This window comes from Camarhynchus parvulus, chromosome 14, assembly GCF_901933205.1.
Source record: "Camarhynchus parvulus chromosome 14, STF_HiC, whole genome shotgun sequence".
In the NCBI taxonomy this organism is placed as follows: domain Eukaryota; kingdom Metazoa; phylum Chordata; class Aves; order Passeriformes; family Thraupidae; genus Camarhynchus; species Camarhynchus parvulus.
In genome coordinates this window covers 4160287-4178587 of record NC_044584.1, presented here as the reverse complement: position 1 = coordinate 4178587, position 18301 = coordinate 4160287, and the positions used below count along the sequence as shown (strand labels likewise).

At 54.3% G+C, this 18301-nt stretch overlaps 1 protein-coding gene across 1 annotated transcript; it reads right to left on the bottom strand.

Moving 5' to 3' along the window:
- Window positions 1-6854: 6854 nt before the first annotated feature.
- Window positions 6855-17939, bottom strand: SCNN1G (sodium channel epithelial 1 gamma subunit). Its single transcript, XM_030958151.1, has 13 exons — window positions 17857-17939; window positions 17354-17678; window positions 16306-16600; window positions 15682-15875; window positions 15188-15291; window positions 14449-14612; window positions 11607-11705; window positions 10304-10421; window positions 9702-9780; window positions 9566-9623; window positions 9163-9224; window positions 8892-8967; window positions 6855-8493 (listed from the first exon to the last, which is right to left on the bottom strand). The coding sequence occupies exons 1-13, from the start codon at window positions 17885-17887 to the stop codon at window positions 8107-8109; spliced, it is 1992 nt and encodes a 663-aa protein (XP_030814011.1). The 5' UTR covers window positions 17888-17939; the 3' UTR covers window positions 6855-8106.
- Window positions 17940-18301: the final 362 nt, after the last annotated feature.

Sequence of the window (18301 nt, the reverse complement as noted above, 5' to 3'; positions counted from 1 at the left end):
CTTATAAGCTTGGCAGAGGCTGCCTAGGACAGTAGTGGAATCCCCAGCCCTGGAGGGATTTAAAAGCCATGTGGATGTGGCATTTGGGGACAAGGGTTAATGGTGGTCTTGGTAGCGCTGGGGAAATGGTTGGACTCTATGATCTTGGAGGGCTTTTCCAACCTGAATGATTCTTTGGTTCTATGTTAATTTCTTTTTTTCTGTAAAAAGCCTCCTGTTTGCTCTCCTGCCTGCTGCTGGCAGGAGTTTGAACACCCCGAGCCTGTTAAGTGTGGACTAGACAAGATATTGATTTTCAAACAGAAGGGGCAGAGCTCAGGGCCACCAATGGACTGATCTGGACCTTGACGATCTCTTCCCAGGAGAAATGAGCGCTGTTTCTATAAAATGACAGAATGAAATAAACATGGCAGCAGCTTTTCTGTTTGTTTCAGGGCTGGGAGGCAGCAGCTCAGAGGGGCCAGGGTCCTCCCAGCCCAGCTGTCCTCGGTGATTTTCACGGTGATTAGCATGTGCTTTGTGATTTCATGACAATCTCAATATTATGTGTCTTGCACGCTGACTCCTGTTGATCCCATAATTAATCCCTCGGGGGGCTGGAGAGACATGCCCCCCCTTTTCTGTGTTCTCCTAGCCCAGGGCCAGCCCAGTGTGTGCCACGGGCTGGGATCCCTCAGCCCAGCACCGCTGTACAAACACATTTGGGGGTAAAATCCTGAGCATCTCGAGCGAAGTGGGAGACGTCAGCTCCTCACAACAGAACAGTGAACATGTGCAAACCTCCTTGGAACCATAAATCACTGCTGAGGGCACAGCATTGTACTGGGGAATGATTGCCTCTTGCTAGGAGAGGTAATGGCAGATTCTTGTTCAATCAGGACTTGGTCAGACTTTCCCAAATGTCCTCATGTTCTGGTATTTGGGAACAAAAGGGATTTTTATTTTTAACTGGCACAAGTATAGCTCATGCCATTATGTCAGGAGTGGAATGCGGGATTGTGTTTGAGAAGTATCTCCAAGGGAAGCTGGAATGAACAGGTTGGATGAACCAGGACCTGCCGGGTTCCTCTGTCCTGTCACAGTAATTGCCCTGCTGTGGCCACTGCTCTCCCAGAGAACAATGCCAGTTACCAGCTCTGGCAGCTCCAGCCCTGGAAATAGAGCGGCTGGCATTTGTTCTAGGGTTTGGAACATCAGCTGCGCAGCCAGCAAGGCCAAATGACCTTGAGCTGCTCGACTTTCCATCATCTCTCAATTGTTTTTGAGGAAGTTTATTTCATAAGCAAAAACCTCCTGCTGAAAATACAGCTGAAACACCACAGGAAGCTCCCCTGCATCCCAGGCATTGTTTCCCCAGTGGTGTGTGGTGCTGGCATGATGCACTGCTGACAGCAGCTAAATACAGCTGGGACACCAGATCCACGGGGAAAACCAGCCCTGAAAGTGACTCCATCTGCCCGATCCACCCCCTTTGAAAAGCATCAACTGCTCCTAAATGTCTCTGATGGAAGGAAAACGTTTTGATGGTGGCTGTGGCTGATACAAAGGCAGCTGGAATTTTGCTGGATGCTGTTAGGTCTGGATGTACAGATGAAGAAGAGCAGATGTGCTTGTTCCTATCAGTCCCCATCAGTCCCTGTTACTGTCACCCACCCAGTGCTGGTGCAGGCATTGTGTCCCCACACAGGGAGGCTGCTCCTGTCCCTGTCCCTGTCCCTGTCCCTGTCCCTGTCCCTGTCCCTGTCCCTGTCTCTGTCCCTGTCCCTGTCCCTGTCCCTGTCCCTGTCCCTGTCTCTGTCCCTGCCGAGGGAGCGGTGCATCCAGCCCAGGCTCACCCAGCACGGTAATTGCCAGGTTTATCTACGGTGTGCACTTCCAGAGACACGCTGTCACTAAATGAAACAGAGTCATTTCGTTGTGACCAGTAAAAGCCCATGAAGTGACAGTGAGCATCTCACAACCACCCTGTGCCGGAGCCCTGTGTCAAACCTGTTAACTGGCCTGTGTTTGCGTTACAAAGATCAGGCAGTAAAACCCAGACTGGTTTTGTTTTACAAGGCGCAGCAGAGGGAGGGAAGGGGCCCCGGGCTCCTGCTGGCCTGGCACAGCTGGGTGGCCCGTGGCACAGCTCGGTGGCCGGTGGCTGGGGGCACAGCTCGGGCTGCTCGGTGCCAGGGTTGGGCACTGGGCTGTGGCAGCACCACGTGTGGCCCTGCCAGCCCAGCTGGAGCCACAGGGGCAGAGGGAAGGGGCAAAGCCCTCTGGGGCCCAGCTTGCTCAGCCTCAGCACGGTGACCTGGGCACTGAGTCCTGGTTCCCCTGCGGATGACACTGGGCAGGTTCAGCACAACGCTGTGATCATTTGTCACTGGTGGGGTTTCCCCTGACCAGCTCCGCAACTAATTGTGACAGAGCATTAATTGCACTCATCTGCCTTTTCCGCTGTACAAATTTACTGGAAAAAATATCCCTCCTGCTGTGACTCCAGCATCCTGGGATGTGGCAGCTCAGGTCCTCTGGATGCCCCCAGGCTGCCCTGGTACAGGCCGGGAGTGCCAAAGTGGCTCCAGCAGGATGCAGCAATGTAAAGGTGCCCTGGGCTGGTGCTTTATGGTCCCCTCCCATGTCCTGGGGCAAATGTGAACTATTTTGTGACTGATGACATTTTATAACAAGACCAGAGCTGATTTATAGCAAACCCAGGAGTGATTACCCCTGTGTACCCAGGGGAACAGCTTGTACTGTTCAGGATTCATTATGTAAACTTGGGTGAGAAGGTCTTAAAACGCAGAGGGACGGCACTGGTTGTGACAACAGGGTGATTCACCCCGGCTGGAGCCGGCTGCCACCTCCGCTGTGTTCTGGGTGATCACATCCCGCCAGGACGGCGCTGTGCTCTGCTGCAGGTGAATAAATACAGGGAACACATGGTTTTAATCCCTAGAAACACATTTGGACCAAGCACATGAGTGGAAGAGAGAGATGTGGCCCTGCATCCCACATCCCAGACCTGGTGCTGGATGTGGCCTGGCTGGCTCAGTCGCTCAGGGCTTTGCGGGTTGGGTTGGGTGTTTGTCACTCTCCCCAGTGTCCCCTCCTGTAGTTTGCATCTCACAGCTTTGGGAACACTGCCAAAGGCAAGGCTGCTGGAGTCACAGTGCCACCGCGGTCCTGGGGGGCTGGCAGGGCTGGCAGGCACATACCCAGCTGTGAGGGAGGCTCAGGTCCTGACAGGGTACAGCTCCCACCCAGCTCCCACCCAGGCAAACTGAGGTAGATGTGTACGACTGGGAGGACAAGGCAGTGCAAGAGTGTTACAGGAAAGTGCTGAGGCTTGGCTGAAGATTCCAGAGGACAGAGGCAGGAACACTCTGTCCACGGCCCTGGGGCCAGGTGTGTTTCCCTGTTTACACCCCCGGCTGTGTTACAACCAGGCCAGGGAGCAGGCATGGCTGCAGGTCAGCATCGGGCCCATGGCTGCCTGTGGGCGCCGAACGGACAAGGGCAGGGAGGGCTGGAGAAGCCCTGCCCGCCACCACCACTGCCCCAGGGCCTCCACTGCCCCTTGCTGCACGCCGGCTACACCCCAAATCCCTGCCCAGCCACTTCCCCAGGGCCGGGTGCCCTGAGTGCACCCTGCTCCGGAGAGGGGGGCCCAGCCATGTGGGACGGGTGCAGGCCGTGCCCGCGCTGCCCAGGCCGGAGTGGCACAGCAGGCCCAGTCCGGCGGCTGGGATGGCAGTGCCCAAGCTGGCCCGGGGTTCCTGCTCCCCCTCCTGCCTGGGGCACTGCCCTCTCAGTCTGCTTCCAGGGTGAGCCGTGCCCAGTGTGTGCCAGGGGGTGTGGGCAGCTGGTGAGGGCTCCTCATGTCCCAGCCTGTCCTGCTCCGGGGAGATGCCGCCATGGGGATTAGTGTGGGCCGTGTGGTGGCATGTCCCTGCTGCAGCCTGGGTCACACTGCCATGGGGATTAGTGTGGGCCGTGTGGTGGCATGTCCCTGCTGCAGCCTGGCTCAGACTGACTCATCTGGAACTGCTGTGGTGCCACCACCGCTGCCCTGCCACGGCCTGGCCTTGGCTGGGGATGCTCCAGCTGCTGGAAAACGCTTCCAAAGTGCTGAGAACAGGCTGGTGGGGATGTCAGGCCATCTGTCCGGTATGGGGAACTGCTCCAGGGCTGGCTCACCCTGCCCTGGAGGCAAAGGGGTAAAATTGAGCCATCCACACTGTCCAGCCTTGTTTGGCCTCCCCAGGGCTGGGCTTGAGCACAAGAGGCTCAGAGCCTGGATGGATTTTCCATTTCCATAGGCATGTGCTGGAGATGCCTTTCCCCAGCCCAGCCCCATTTACATTAATGAGGCATTTAACTCCCAAACCTGTTTGTGGACCACTGGATATCACCCAGATGTCACCTCTCTGGAAGGGACCTGGGCAGATTTTAACCCTGTAGGTGCTGCCTGGCTACATCTGCTGGAAGCAGCTTTGGGCAGCTGCCCCTTCCTTCCACTCTGAGGGAGGCTGGGGTCACCCCTCCAGGCTGACAGCCCCACACGGGCAGGTTCCTGCCATCCAGAAAATCTCTGTGCAGCTGGATTTTCCTCCTCCTCAGCCACTTTCCCCCCACAGCCCCTCCATCACCTCTGGTTTCTCCCTGCTGGCAGTGGCTGTGGAGGAGCAGAGCGAGGTTCTCCTGCTGTGCCTCCTCTCCTCCGGGCCGGTCCCGGGGTGCCAGCAGCCTTTCCCATGAGTCACCGGCACCTGCTGCCCCAGGTTTGTTTCAACACCTCTCCCCAGCCCGTCCCTGGCCAAGGCAGTGCCTGCCATGCTGCCGGCACCTTGGCTGTGGTTTCGGGTAGTGCAGCTGCTCCCCGCAGCCCTGCGGTGCCACAGAGCTGCAGCTGTGGGGCTGTGGGGCTGGGGACATTACCATCCCTGCCCAGAGCTGCCCACTGTGCCTGCAGCTGTACCCCAGGGACGGGAGGCAAGCAGGGGCTGTTGTGAGTGAGGAGTGCCTGCTCTGGAGCCCTGAGCAGGGCTGGCTGGGCTCCCAGTGCCTGCCATGGGTCTCCTGGGAGCACTGTCCCCATGGCAGGAGACTGGGCTTCCCACCTGAGCCCAGAGCCAGCACAGTGCAGCAGGGGATGGTGCTGAGCCCTGGGTTTTACAGCCTGTTGTTCCCATAAACTCTGAGCTGAGTTTCTCAGGAACTTTGGGTTTATGGTGTTCAGCGTGTGCCAGTCCTCATTCTCAGACCGTCCCCGGTGGCTTTCTGTGTTTGAGGTGACTCAGGAGTTCAGCACAGTTCAGTGTTTAACTCATGATGAGGTAAGCCATTTCTGTAGCTCCATGGCTCTCTGCCTTCTGAGGATTATTCATACAGAGAAAAGGTGTTGCACCTGCCCAAGAGTAACTGCAAACAGCACCTGCGGAACACCTGTGCTTTTCCAAAGAATTTAAAGCAAGTGCTCTCCCAAAAAAGCACCTGTCAGGACACATATCCTGGGTTTTCAGTGGGAGAGCCCTGACATTTCTGCTGCTGGACCACTACAGGTTAGCAGCCTTGCTCTCCATCAAAGGATATTCCCCTTATTGGAACTGCAGTTCTTGCTATAAAGTCTGACCAGTCCTACACCTGCTTTTGTGCAGGGTTGGCACGACTGTTTATTTTGCAAGGTTTTGTTTTGCTCTGGGGAGGCTTGAGAAGCACAAACCCCTGACCCACCCCAATCTGTACCAGCTGCCAGTGCCTTCCCCAGCCCTGGAGCTGGGCTGGGGGGCTCCCTCCTGTCAGGGGGCTGATTGCATGATCAGCACTCCTGATATAACCCAGCTCTGAGGGCTGCTGGGGCTGGGCAGAGGTGCTGGAGCAGCCTGAGGGGAAGAAGCAGCCCAGTACCAGCATCAAGCTGAGCTTGGGCAGGCTGTCCTTAGCACTGCCTGCAGCAGATGTGAGCAAACCCCATGGAGAGCTGTGGTCTCAGGTGCTGCTGCACACACAGGTACAGATGTGGAGTGGAAGAACTGTGCTATGGCCCACTTTGTGATGTCTGCTTGCTTTCCCCGGGAGGTGAGCCCCCCAATGTTCCCTGTAGGCTGTGCTCCATGGCAGCTGGGGGCAGCTGACCCCTCTGCACTGGAAGGCAGGTCCTCAGTCAGGGGTAACGAGGCCAAACCAGCTCCTGTGCCAGCACCACCAAGCTGGCATGGAAGGGGTTCGTGGTGAGGTGTTCCTTAGCTCTGCACTTTGCTGTTACTCCTGTCCCTGCTGTAGGGGGGACAGCTCATGCCTCTAACACCAAGGGGAGGTGGGGCTGCCCTACTCTGCTCCAGCTCTGTTCTGCCACCACTGCCCATGGGGCAAGATCGCCATGATGAGCTGGTATTTGGTGCTGTTAGAGGTGATGAGGATGAGCTATGGCTCGCCCAGGGCTGCACCAGGGTCTGAAGCACATCTGCTTCCCACTTCTTAGGCCTCCAAGGGACTGCTCAGGTGCAGAGCTGTCTGGCGACACCTGAAGTTCCAGTGGTTTTGGTTTCTTGCTGGTTAACATTGCTTTGTGAAAGGCCTTTTCACTGTTTCTGCTTGCACTCCATGCTCCTCCTGCCTGCTCTGAGCTGGGTCCCACAGAACGGCCCTGCTGCAGCTCTGCTGAGAGGCCTGGGGTATCTGAGAACCTACAGCCCCTGGGCAGGCAGAGACAAGTCCTCTCAGCTCTCAGGATGCCTGCAGGGAACTAACTCCTACCGTGGTGATTTAAAAACAAAAAAGAGCAAAGCAGTTACTCAAAAATATATCTTTATTTTTTCAGTTTATCATATATTTAAATAATTCAGTTAAAATAGGTTTTATTGCACATTAAAGAACCTTTCTGGATTCTCACTGTCCTGTATAAAATAAGGTCATAGAGAAAGGAAAGGAGAGACTCTTCCACTCAGACACCCCTGACACGCTCTGCATGGCTCTGGCCCTACAGACCCCACCAGCCAGTGTGGGGTGGGCTCTGCTCATCATCTCCACTGGGAGCTGAAGGCAGCAGAGTGGGCTGTGGCAGGAGGGAGGCCCCAGCTCCCCCAGGAGCACTCGTGGCTGTGCTGCACAGGCAGCAGCCCCCGGCCCTGGGGGGAGCAGCACAGGAGGTAAAACGTGGGTACTGACACTGCTCTGTGGATGGGAGTGTGTGGGGGCAAGGTGGATGAGGTACACGTGGGGCAAAACTTCTCCAGGCATTGCCAGCTCCAGGGCAGGCAGGTGGGGAACTGGCCGCAGGAGGAAGTCCTTGCCTGGGGTTGAGCACGAAAAGAGCAGCTAGCTAACTCCCTGTGAGGCTTCTGGGAAGTAATTTAATGAGCTCCTTGGAAGTTATGTTTAAGGGCTGCCTGAGTGATGTGGAATGGAACAAGCTTGCAGAGGATGCACTTCATTACTGTGCTCCAAATTGGATTTCATGCCCTTTCAGATGATTCTTTGGGGATGACTCGGGCTTTCCTACCCCAGCTGTGTAGTAACTTGCTCTACAAGCCCATTTCTGGTTGTCCTGGCTTTTCATCTCACAAGAAAGAGCTCCTCAGGCCACCATTGGAATGAGGTTTCTAATGAAAATTCAAGTGAGAGCTTTCCTCTCATGCTCTCTTGTGCTTTACCCAAGCCCCTGTCATGTCCTTCCTACAAATGCCATCCTGGATTCCTGACAGCCTGGGGTTTTTCCCACAAGTCCAGCCACACAGCAGAGAGCAATTAGTGTTAATGCTCAATGTGGCATCAATCTGCTGCTGTGGAGCAATTCCTGCCCACATGCAATGGGGCGTGTGCAGCTGGTGGCTAATGCGTGCCTTTGCCTGGTGAGACATCCCAGCTTAGTACCACATCCTGCTCCAGCCATCTCCTGCCATCATCAACTCGAGAACTGATGTTGCTTGAAGCTCCCAATGTCTCTGAGCCCTCAGCGTTTGTGTCTGAGCTTTGCTCGGGGCAGCTTTGAGTGCCAGTTCAATCCCTGAGTAAGGGTCTGACCTGGCAGCCCTTCAGTGCTTGTCCGGATCGGTGCCTCGGCCCCGGACACGTGAGTCCAGCACCCACCTGGGGGCGGGTGGGTGTGTGTGGCAGGTGTCAGTGCTGGCTGAGCTCCAGCGTGTCGGGCAGCTGCTCTGTGAAGGCCGTCTCCAGGCGCAAAGTGCTGTAGTTGGGCGGGGGAGTCCTGGGCAGGGGGCTGTCCTGGGGCAGCGGCAGGCGCAGGGCGGTGGTGAAGGTGGGCAGGTCCTCGTCGACGCACGCGTGGTTCTCGTGGCCCTGCCTCTCCACATCACTGGCCGTGGCCCGGGCTGCCCTGCCCTGCTGGCGGCCACTCCACCACTTCTTGGCCCTCTGCCACTGGTGGCGCAGCACGATGGACAGAGAGTCAATGAAGAACACCTCCACGATCTCGATGACACACACCACGGAGCAGCTCATCCACAGCCCCAGCTGGCCCCCGAAGTTGGACAGAAGAATGACGAGCTGCAGGAGCAGAGAGCACAAGGTTAGGGTCTGCAATGGGCACGTGGCCATGGAGCCATTACAGCAGGCAGGGAGATGGAGCTGGCGCACCCAGGGCTTGCTCAGCACTCCCAATGCAGTGGGCCCATCTCTGCTGTTGCTCTCTCTGGCTCAGCTTCAGAAGGAGCTTGGAGCTGAGCTTGCTGCGCAGCCCCTGCACAGGGCCTGGGGCTGGACAGGCAGAGACGTGGCTCGAGATAAGGGCTGGAAAGGGCAGGACCAGCCCAGAGGTGCATATCTGTGATCAGCTTCCTGCCCCTGCCCGTGTGGGGTTGCTCCCCTGGGCAGGTGAAAGCTTCCAGCCTGTGTGGGAGGAAGCGCTGCGTCTCCTGGGAGTAGGGACCAGCATGCTCACTCACCGTGTTGGCAGGATTCTCCGAAATGTATCTCTCGTTCAGGTCCTTGTAAAACACCATGAGGTTGGCAAGGTCTGTCCTGGGGAAGAAGGAGGCAGGCAGAGGGTTTAGTAAAACAATAACATGAAACATACTGAAAAACTATGCAAATAACCAGTTGGACCAGTAGGGCTGGGCTGCTCCAAGGGAGCTTTTTCCCCAATTGCCATCATTAGGGCTGCTGAGATCGTATCAGAGCTGGAGGTGCAAGGCAGGAACACACAGGGGGACTTACTTGTTCAGCTTCTTGTTGAGTTTTTGCCCTTTGTCCCAAGAGAGAACTCGGAGCATCCAGTCCTGGAGAACAGACAGAAAATGCTGCTCTAGCTGCAGGTTCTTGTGCAGAGACCCTTGGGAAGAGACTCATGCTCCACATCTCCTTGGGCTAGTATGGGTACCAGAACTGAGTGTGTGACAGGCCAGCTGAGCCCAAGGGGATTTTCCAAGACAAATTTCAGTTTAATGATGAACTCCTGGAGGGGAAGCCCTGAGCTGGAAATTACAGACTGGTCTCTGGAAGTAGTATCACTGAATGCTACTGACTACCCCAGGGCCTCCTGCTTTTGTGCTGAGCCTCTGGGGTTACTCAATGCCTTGTGCCAGGCTGCTGTTCTGGTGGAGTGCAAGTGGGGACTGACCTCTGACACGACGGATGGCCACTGAGCAATGCTGGTGGTGAGCGCCCACTCCTTGAAGCTGCAGAGAGAGGCAGGGTGTCACTCGTGAGCTCCAACTCCCACACACACTTTACCTCTGGCTGTGGCAAGGACTTACCTGCAGGCATCTTTGCAGATCTGCTGGCAGCCCAGCTGCTCCTTCACAAACTTTTCATGCAGTCTGTAGTAGCAGTACACTGCAGGGGAGGAGCAGGATGTGTGTGAGAAGCCAGAAAGAAAACCTGCTACCTGGGCTGGAGTGGGACATCTAGGGCATAGGTGGCCTTTGTGGCCATTGCCTACATGGTGAGGATAAAAAGATTTACCCTATAAATATTGCAAAAGACTCTTGAGAAGTGGCTGTCACTTGATATAGGCATGAAAACTGCCACACCTGGTCAAGCCCTCCACTCGACTGTGCTGTGGTGGGCACAGGTGACAAGCCATCAGGGCAAGTTTCACAAACCAGTCAGTGTGAGCAAGGGAGGCACTTCTGGCTCTGGGTGTGGGGGCTTAAGTGGGTTAAGGCAGATTTGGCTCATCCCAGCACGCTGGGTGTGCAGTAGCTGTGACAGGGAGACTGGGGTGCAGGGGACAGGGGCTGTGTGACAGGGACACTGGGGTGCAGGGGACAGGGGCTGTGTGACAGGGACACTGGGGGTGCAGGGGACAGGACTGGCAGCTGAGGCATGTGCAGTGCCAGAGTGTTTCAATACTAACTCCAGTTTGGGTTCTTTTTGTAGTTGCAGTATTCGGCCCCAGCGGGTAAGGGCTGCGCGTACTGGGCACAGCCACACGACTCCACCATGGCCTTCTGGAAGCAGGAGTGCAGGCAGATCTGGGGAGAAACAACACACCTGGGGGCTAAGAGGCAGCACCAAGCTCCAGGCTCCTGTGCACCTAAAAACACCCTGCTTATGACAACAGCAGTGGGATGGGAACCCTGTTTCCCTGGGCCTTCAGGCTCTGCTGTGAGTGAATACAAACACGGTGTATGGTGGAGGGTTGAGGTTCTAGTGCAAAAAAAAAAAAAAAGGAACGTAATCTTCGTGGAGGATTACATATATGGGGGTTCTATGAATGCCCCCACTTCCCCTATAGCCACCAAAAGGTTCAGTGTTGCAGTTGCTCTTTACAGAGTCAAGGAGAGGGTTTTAGGCCTGCCATGGCACGTGGCCCATGAATCACTAACTAGGTGTGGGAAGTGACTCAGAGCAGCAAACGTTCACAGCTTCCACCAAACCCTGCTGGTGCCTACTAAGAGAGGTGAAGCTGGGAGGATTAACAGGGTAGCAGAGCTGTGGCTTGTGCTAAAACACTGGGACATGCAGGAACAGAACTTCTCCTTTAAATCCCAGTCAAGCCTTTCGGTCCCAGTCCCAGCCCTCCTGAGCACTGAGTTTCGGTGAAGTACTGTTATTAAAAACCTGAGATAATGTCTGGGTGATCCTACCTGGCACTACACCAGAGCAGATTTCATATTCCCCATAAAACAGAAATTCAGCCTAGACCTGGGCTTTGTAGCAGGCAGGAGCTAATGTAAGTACATTTCTTCAAGTGGAGAGTGGCAGAACAACTGACACTCTCCAAGAGGACCCAATTACAGAAACCATGCAAAATTAGTGGAAACTTACTCTGTAAACAAACATCCTGCTATCTGGATACTGATTAGATGGTTTCTGTTATTCTTGGAGTCCTAAAGGTCACAATTTCTGGCTTCAAGGGTTACTAAGCTGCAACCTTTACTTGGCCAATATTTTCCAGTCTCACATTGCTTGAAAATTGCCTAATGAGCTCATGTTCTCTCTTTATCTAACAGGGTGCCTGAGGGAACTTCAAACAGCAACCACTTAGGAATAAAAGTTGGATTTTAAGAAGTGCTGTTGCATTTTACATCAGTGGTAAAAGCAACAACCCTGTGCTCAGACTGTTCCCAGTCTCAGGTCCTCAACCACAGACTGTTATAAAGTTTTCATGCAGGTGGTTTTCAAGCAACTGATAAACCTAAATGTAATGGCTTTACCTGGAGTGAGTAGCTCTTGTTATAGAGATTTTCCACAGGTATGTCAGCTCCTGTCTCTGTGCAGTCACTGTAGGGTTTGCTCAACTTGCGAGACTGAGTCTGGGAAACAGAAAAGAAAAAACTTGTGGTTTTGGAGTTCACAGACAAACCAAAGGGTTCAGTGACACTTTATCCCAACTCTGAAACTGTAAGTGATAAGGCAGCTTTGAGTAGAATGTTTACCTTTTGCTACCTAAAGTGATTTGTTGATCCCTTATCAAAACAAGTTTTTTTTTGTCTCTAATATCCGTTTCCCAAAAAAGCTGCTCTGCTGGGATCCTCCGCGGTCTTCCTGGAAACCTTCTGCAGGAATGCAAGGTGTTGTAATCATGGTAGTGAGGATTTTTCAAAGCAGAGTAATCCATATGCATGTTCTCTCCTAGTCTTAGGGCTGTGTGTCTTTACTCTGGATGCTTGTGTTCTGAGGGAGGGCAGTTGTTTTCGGGGGTTTGGGGTTATTTTCTGTGAGGATCCCCAGCTGCCTGAGCTGCTGTTGCACTGGCTGCTCCTGTGCTGTGGGTAAATAGCACTTGAGGCTCCACTGGTGCTCAACAGCACCTCTCTCAATCCACTCTAAATCAAATGTTTGTGTCTCCCTCAAACCTTTTTCCAGGTGCTGCTTTGACCCTTCCTCTCAAATGCTAATGACTTCTCCCAATCTCTGCCCAGAGCAAAGAGCTCTGACATGCCAAGTCTGTGCCTGCAAGCTCTGTGAAACCAGGGCTGGGAGCCCTCAAATTCCTGAGATCTGATTCCAGCTGCATGGCCCACTTCCTGCAGACTGCCCTACTTCCCTCAGTCCCTGCTATCTTTCCGCAGTAATTATCCACTTTACAATAGTGGCCTGAAACCACAAGAAACATCCATTTAAGAATCCATTCCCCGATCTTTCTCTACAGAGTTTAAAATTAGAATTTAAAATTCTGCACAAAGGATCAATCCAGCAGGAGCATGAGAAAGGCTCGTTACCCCTGAGGCACTGAATGCAGCTCCCGGGGCCACCTGATAAGAGCATACCTCACCACTTTGTCTACAGCAAGAGAAGGCTCTGGGCCAGTATGGTGCAAGTCAACACTTTTAGAGATGCTTAAATCTCTCTTTGGAGAGAAAGATGGGATTTCAGTACTAGAGATGCATTACTTCTGAAAACTGACTGAAACCAGCTTTTCAATTCCATATGCAATGTAGTGCCAACACACTACCTCAGTCTGCTCCTGGGGCTTCCAAGAGATGATCGATCCTTTGTATAGAATTATTTTGTTGTGGCTTATGCTCCTACAAAACTTACTTGTTCCTTCAGGTTCTGAAATAATTTCCAAACTAAATATTTAACTAAAGCATTGTAACTCTGACCAAGCAATGCCTTGTTTGCATGCCAAACATGTTGGAATATTTTTGGAGGTGGGGGGCAGCCCTAGCAGCCAGCAGAAAGCCATGAGCACTAACCAGACACTGATGGCATGTTCAGAGCCCAGCGAGCAGCACCGTGTGGGACACAGCTGCTGTGTCCTCCTTTGTGACCTTGCACGTGGGGACAAGCACTGACCTGGCACCTCGGTGCTGCAGCCCTGTCCTGACAGTCCTGACCCCCCACCCCCCACTCAGCAGGCTCTCTGGAGTTGTCTTTTCCCAGCAGGACAGTGATCCCCAGCTTTTGTTCTGAGACCAGAAATTGTGTCCAGCTTCTGTTTTGGCTGCCTCACTAGGATGCAATTGGATCCCTTCCTCATGACAAATCCTTTATATGCAGATGTGCCCAATCTTGTTTTTTATACTACAGCAAAAGTTCAACCCTACTGTTGAACATATTACATTAAATATTGAGACTGCCTTGTGTGACAGAGTCTCAGTACGGTGTGATGGTGACAAAGAAAAAAATCTTGAGAGACTTTGAGAGGTTTGGGAAACAGGATGGTGTGAGGAAACAGTCATGGTTGACCACGGAGCTGCTGCCACAGTTTTCCAGACAGCTGGAAGACAGTTAACTATTTGCATTTTGTGAAACATCAGCCCTCTTTTAATGCCTTTTCTAATGCAGAGCCTCTCATGATTCAGCATACCCAGATAAGCAGGATAGCTGATGCTCCACCAGACCACCAGAAAGAAAGGCAGAGCTGAAGTGCTCACTTAACAGCCCATCCAGATGAAAGGGGACCTGGCATAGCTTTCGCTGCTGTGCCGAATCCCCTTGGGCCAAATGCCTCTTCTGAACTACACTAAATGGGGAAAGCGGGAGCTGCAGCTCTCCTTGCCTTTGCTCACTGCTGGCAAAAGCAAAGCCGCTGCCCAGGGGGGTGGTTTACTGCTGGGATAGAGAGAAAACCAGCAAAGTGAGGCTTACATTCACAAAACACTTCAAGGGGTTGTGTTGCCACCATTCCTAAGGACCCGACCCCAGCGCGGGGACCCACAGCTCCAGCTCTGGCTTCTCTGCCTGGGGACCCTCGAGGGATGAAACTCCCTGCTCATTGCTAAAGCCAATCGAGGCACTCGGCAACACATTTCTGTGGTTGTGGATTTGCTGTGAAAACAAAACCAAAAATCCCCTGGAAAGCCAAGGGGTGGAAGAAAAGGGAGAGCAAACAATATCCCAGGCCAGTTTGGTTTAGAAAGACCTGATTTTCCCATGGCCTATTTTTCAGAGAAGTGCTGTCACAGGATTTCCTTCAGGGCACTTCAGCTGCTGAGTGAGAGGTATTTAAAGGCCTCCGAGCTGCTGGCTCTCTGAAATCACCCCATCAGTTCCTATTTACAGCTGTACCAAGGCAGAAGTGCGCCCGAAAAGGAGATTGTTGCCACTCACAAAGTGCATCCCTATGGAGGTGGCTGCTGCAGTCTCAATTTCCGTGCCAATGTCTTCAATGAAGGGATACTCGTTTTGGTCGTGGATCATGATCTTGGCTCCTGTGGATGTCACCAGGAAGGGGTTGTAGTCTGCTTCATCGATGTACAGAACAACCTGCAATCCTGAACCACAGAGACAAGGCAGGAAGTTACACCAGGAGCTAGAGCCACGTTTTCTTGTCAGGGAGGGTAGGGTTGTTTCATTTTATCTGGCCTTAAGTAGAACTGTAATAGCCAAGCACAGCCTCTGCCCAGCCAGACCAAGACACCTGCAGCCAGTAACATCCCTTTGTGGCACTGAGTACAGCAAACAAATAACGTCTGCTGAGAACGTGGCTGGAACTCACTTTAAAAAGTTATATAACTGGGCAGGAGTAATTTCAGCTGGAAAACATTAGTGATGCAATGATATTATCTGTATTCTCAGGCAAGAGTTTGCACTAGTTCAAACAGGCATTTCCCCAATCAGCCTGTACATCTACAGCCAACACATCGCTCACGCTCCAGCAGGATCCAGTTTGCTGCACCACTTGTTATCAAACAGTTCCTCTGCAAACCGCCCTGGAACACCACACACGTGCAAAGGGCCCTGGAGCAGCCCAGGTGTGCAAAGAGCCCTGGGACAGCCCAGGTGTGGTGAGGACAGCCCAGGTGCGCAAAGGGACGTGGAACACCACACGTGTGCAAAGGGCACTCACCGTACTCGCTGCCGCCCGTGGAGGTGCTCAGGATGGTCCCGCTCTCGCCGCTGTTGAAGGTGTAGCAGTTGCCGTGGAGGGGGTGGTGGAAACGAGTGAAGTGTCTGGAAGAAATCGAATATCATGACATTGTTCCCTGTACTTCTGTCTGTGGGAAAAAGGCAGCATATTTGGACTTTGGTTTTGACAGAGACCGACCAGGACTGCATGGGGGGTTTATTACTTCTTTTCAAGAAGTTTATTTTGCTGAAAGATGTGGGTCTCTTTCTGAGTAACTTGAAACTACATGGCAGTATGACCTTGTTTAATATTTCAGGAGATGGAAACTCCAGAAAGTTTTAATGTGGGAATGGGGGTTAATAGCATGGGGGAGGCAGATTCACAGAACTAGCAGTGGCTCTGCTGGAATTCAGCAAATACCAAATATTCCATTCCTACATATTATGGACTTGGAAATAAGCTGTTAAGATGGCAGGAATTTTCTGTGCACTGACCTTTTGTCACAAGATAGGCCATCAAAGAAACATGTCAGTAGAAGGTCCTCGGCAGAATAACTCAATTTTTCTTTAATCTCCAGGGGAATTTGTGCCATGATGTTCATGTAATGCAGCTTGTACCACTCCTGGATGGCATTAACCCCCGAACTGAACGTGTACAGGGCACACTCGCTGCTGTTGTTTGCATCACACTGACAAGCACAGAGGGGAGAAAGCATTTCAGATGGACTGAAATCAGGGATTCTACAAGGCAGGTGTAAATTAAGGATTGTACATCTGATAGTGTTTCTCTTCCACAGAAACAACCATGTATGAAGTTACAGCGGGCATCAAAGACCTTTTATGCAGGGCTAAGTGATATATATTGCCCAAATATTTCAGGACCAAAAGAAAGGTCACAGATGACACTGACTCTGGGGAGAGTTCAGGAAGGTACTTCTCTGGAGGTGGATCTGCAGCAGCCATGGAGGCTTAGGCAGAAGAGCAGACAGGGTGCTCTTCACCACTGTGCACTGCAAAGCCACCCGAGCAGGCAACAAAACCTTCCAGAGGGACACTGACCCCAACCAGCCCCTTGCTGCCCCACAGGGAACCGGCTGGCCAGGGCACAGTGACACTCACCAGCTGAAAGCCAATGATGTCATTGGAATCGCCCGAGTTCACGATGGACGAGTCCTTGTGAAAGACACTTCCCTCTATTTTCCTCTTCTGCCCACTGTGCAGTTCAGTGGCTGTCCTGGAGAAGTCCTCGACCTTCAGCAGAGGGATCTGTTCGAAGAAGTCGCTCCCTGTGCTGTTCCAGTCATCCACCGACCGCCGCACCTTGGACTTGCCCTCAGAAAATCCATAGAAAGTTTCCAAAGCTTTTTTTGTTTCTTTATCCAATTCATATAAATATTCTTTCATGGCACTGTACCTGCACGGGAAACAATGTGACAGTGACATCCCATCCCACCGCTCTGCCTGCTGCACTGCAGATGCCATGGCTTGGGACAGAATTCCCTGTGATCTCCCACCAGGTTCTCACATCAGTGAGGGTAGGTAGACAGAGCTACATCCATGGAGAGCTCTTGGAGCAGGGACCCCAGGAAGCAGAGCAGACTGAACTACAGAGAAAATTCTCCCAAGACTCTCAAGCTCCTTATGTTAGGAAGTCTGAGGAGGCAGAGTATGTGGAAGTAAGACTTCATCTGTGAAGTGTAATTAAAGAGCTGGATCCCCATGGGGACCGGGGTGGGAATCTGGCAGCAGAACAGAGAGCAATGTAAAGCATGATTTGACAGGAGAAAAAGTATTGCTGATGAATCATGTCAAAATATCCCATAAGGAAAGAAAGAAACAAGAGAGGAGTGAGAGATCTGCCCTTTCCACTTTTTAGGAGATGATGCTGTTTGTAATCCTGGAACTTCGGTCCTGGGAAGAAGGGAATTTGAAGAGAGCCAAAGAGCTGACAGGGACTGTCTGGAGCAGAACCGAGCCGAGGTCAGCAGGCAGCAGTGAGAGGTGAGAGTGTAAGCCACACAGCACAGAGGGGGATGTGGCACACCAGGTGCCCTACAGGGAAAAGCCACGGTAGGGAAAGTGCTGACAAGGAGCGCCGGGACGAGCTCGGGAAGGAACCCGGCGCTGTGCGGAGCTCCTATCGTCCCGCCAGCCCCTCAAGCCTTACTTGTACGGGTTGATGTTGCAGATGGTGACGGCGGGGAAGGGCAGCTTCTGGAACTGGACGGTGACGGAGACCGAGGCGCTGTAGTAGTTCATGAGGAGCTCCGCGCACTGCCAGAGGATGAGCCCCACGGCGCTGAGGGTCAGCACGATCCAGAGCAGGCGGCGCAGGCGGCCGCGGGACACCACGATGCGGCGGCAGCCGTGCGTGTTGGTGTTGAGGCAGTACCAGCGCATCAGCTCGCTCAGCGTGGGCGCCTGCGGGCCGCGCACCGGCAGCGTCCGCTTCAGCCGCGCCGTGATCTTCTTACCGGGAGCCGTGGTGGCCGCTGCGGGCGAACCGGGCACTGAGGGGGCGGCTGGGGGATCGGCGCCCGCCCGCTGCCCCGCCACACCGCGACCGCAGGGTCCCGTCCCGCCCGGAGCCGTCACCCGCCATCCCGCCCCTTCCCGGTGTTTGATCCCCGGGACGGCCGTCCCGGGGGGATCGCGCTCGCCGCGCCTCACCTCGGCCGCCCTCGGGGCCCGGCGGCGCCATGCTCCTCTCGCAGTCCCAGCGCCGCTGCCGATGGGCCGGCGGGCGGCCGCCCCGGTACCTACCCCCGCCGCCGCCCCGCCCCGGACCGCCCCGCCCCGCCCCGCCCCGCCCCGCTCCGCGGCCGCGCAGCGCCGCCCCACGGCGGCGGCCGGGGCTGCGTGGGGTGCCCGGAATAACGGGCCCGAGCAGGGCGGGCCCGGCCGGGCGGGCCCCGGGAGCGCTGCCCGAGCCCCCGGTGAGGCGCGCGGGGACCGCGAGGGGCGGAACTGGGGGCGGGACCAGCGCTGGGACCGGGGGCGCGGCCGCGGGGGTGGGGCCCGGCCCCGCCCCGCCCCGCCCCGCCCCGCGCCAGCACCGAAGATGGCGGCGCTGCGGCAGCGTCTGCCCGTCGCCAAGGTGGCGGCGCGGTCACGT

What these genes read in the sequence shown, in the direction of transcription:
- SCNN1G (XM_030958151.1), bottom strand. Translation starts at nt 17,887, where the DNA reads ATGGCGCCGCCGGGCCCCGAGGGCGGCCGAG. An exon ending in CCTCCATAGGGATGCACTTT is followed by an intron (nt 11,706 to 14,448) that starts GTGAGTGGCAAC and finishes TCTGTTTCCCAG; the next exon opens with ACTCAGTCTCGCAAGTTGAG. An exon ending in GGCCATCCGTCGTGTCAGAG is followed by an intron (nt 9,225 to 9,565) that starts GTCAGTCCCCAC and finishes TCTGTTCTCCAG; the next exon opens with GACTGGATGCTCCGAGTTCT.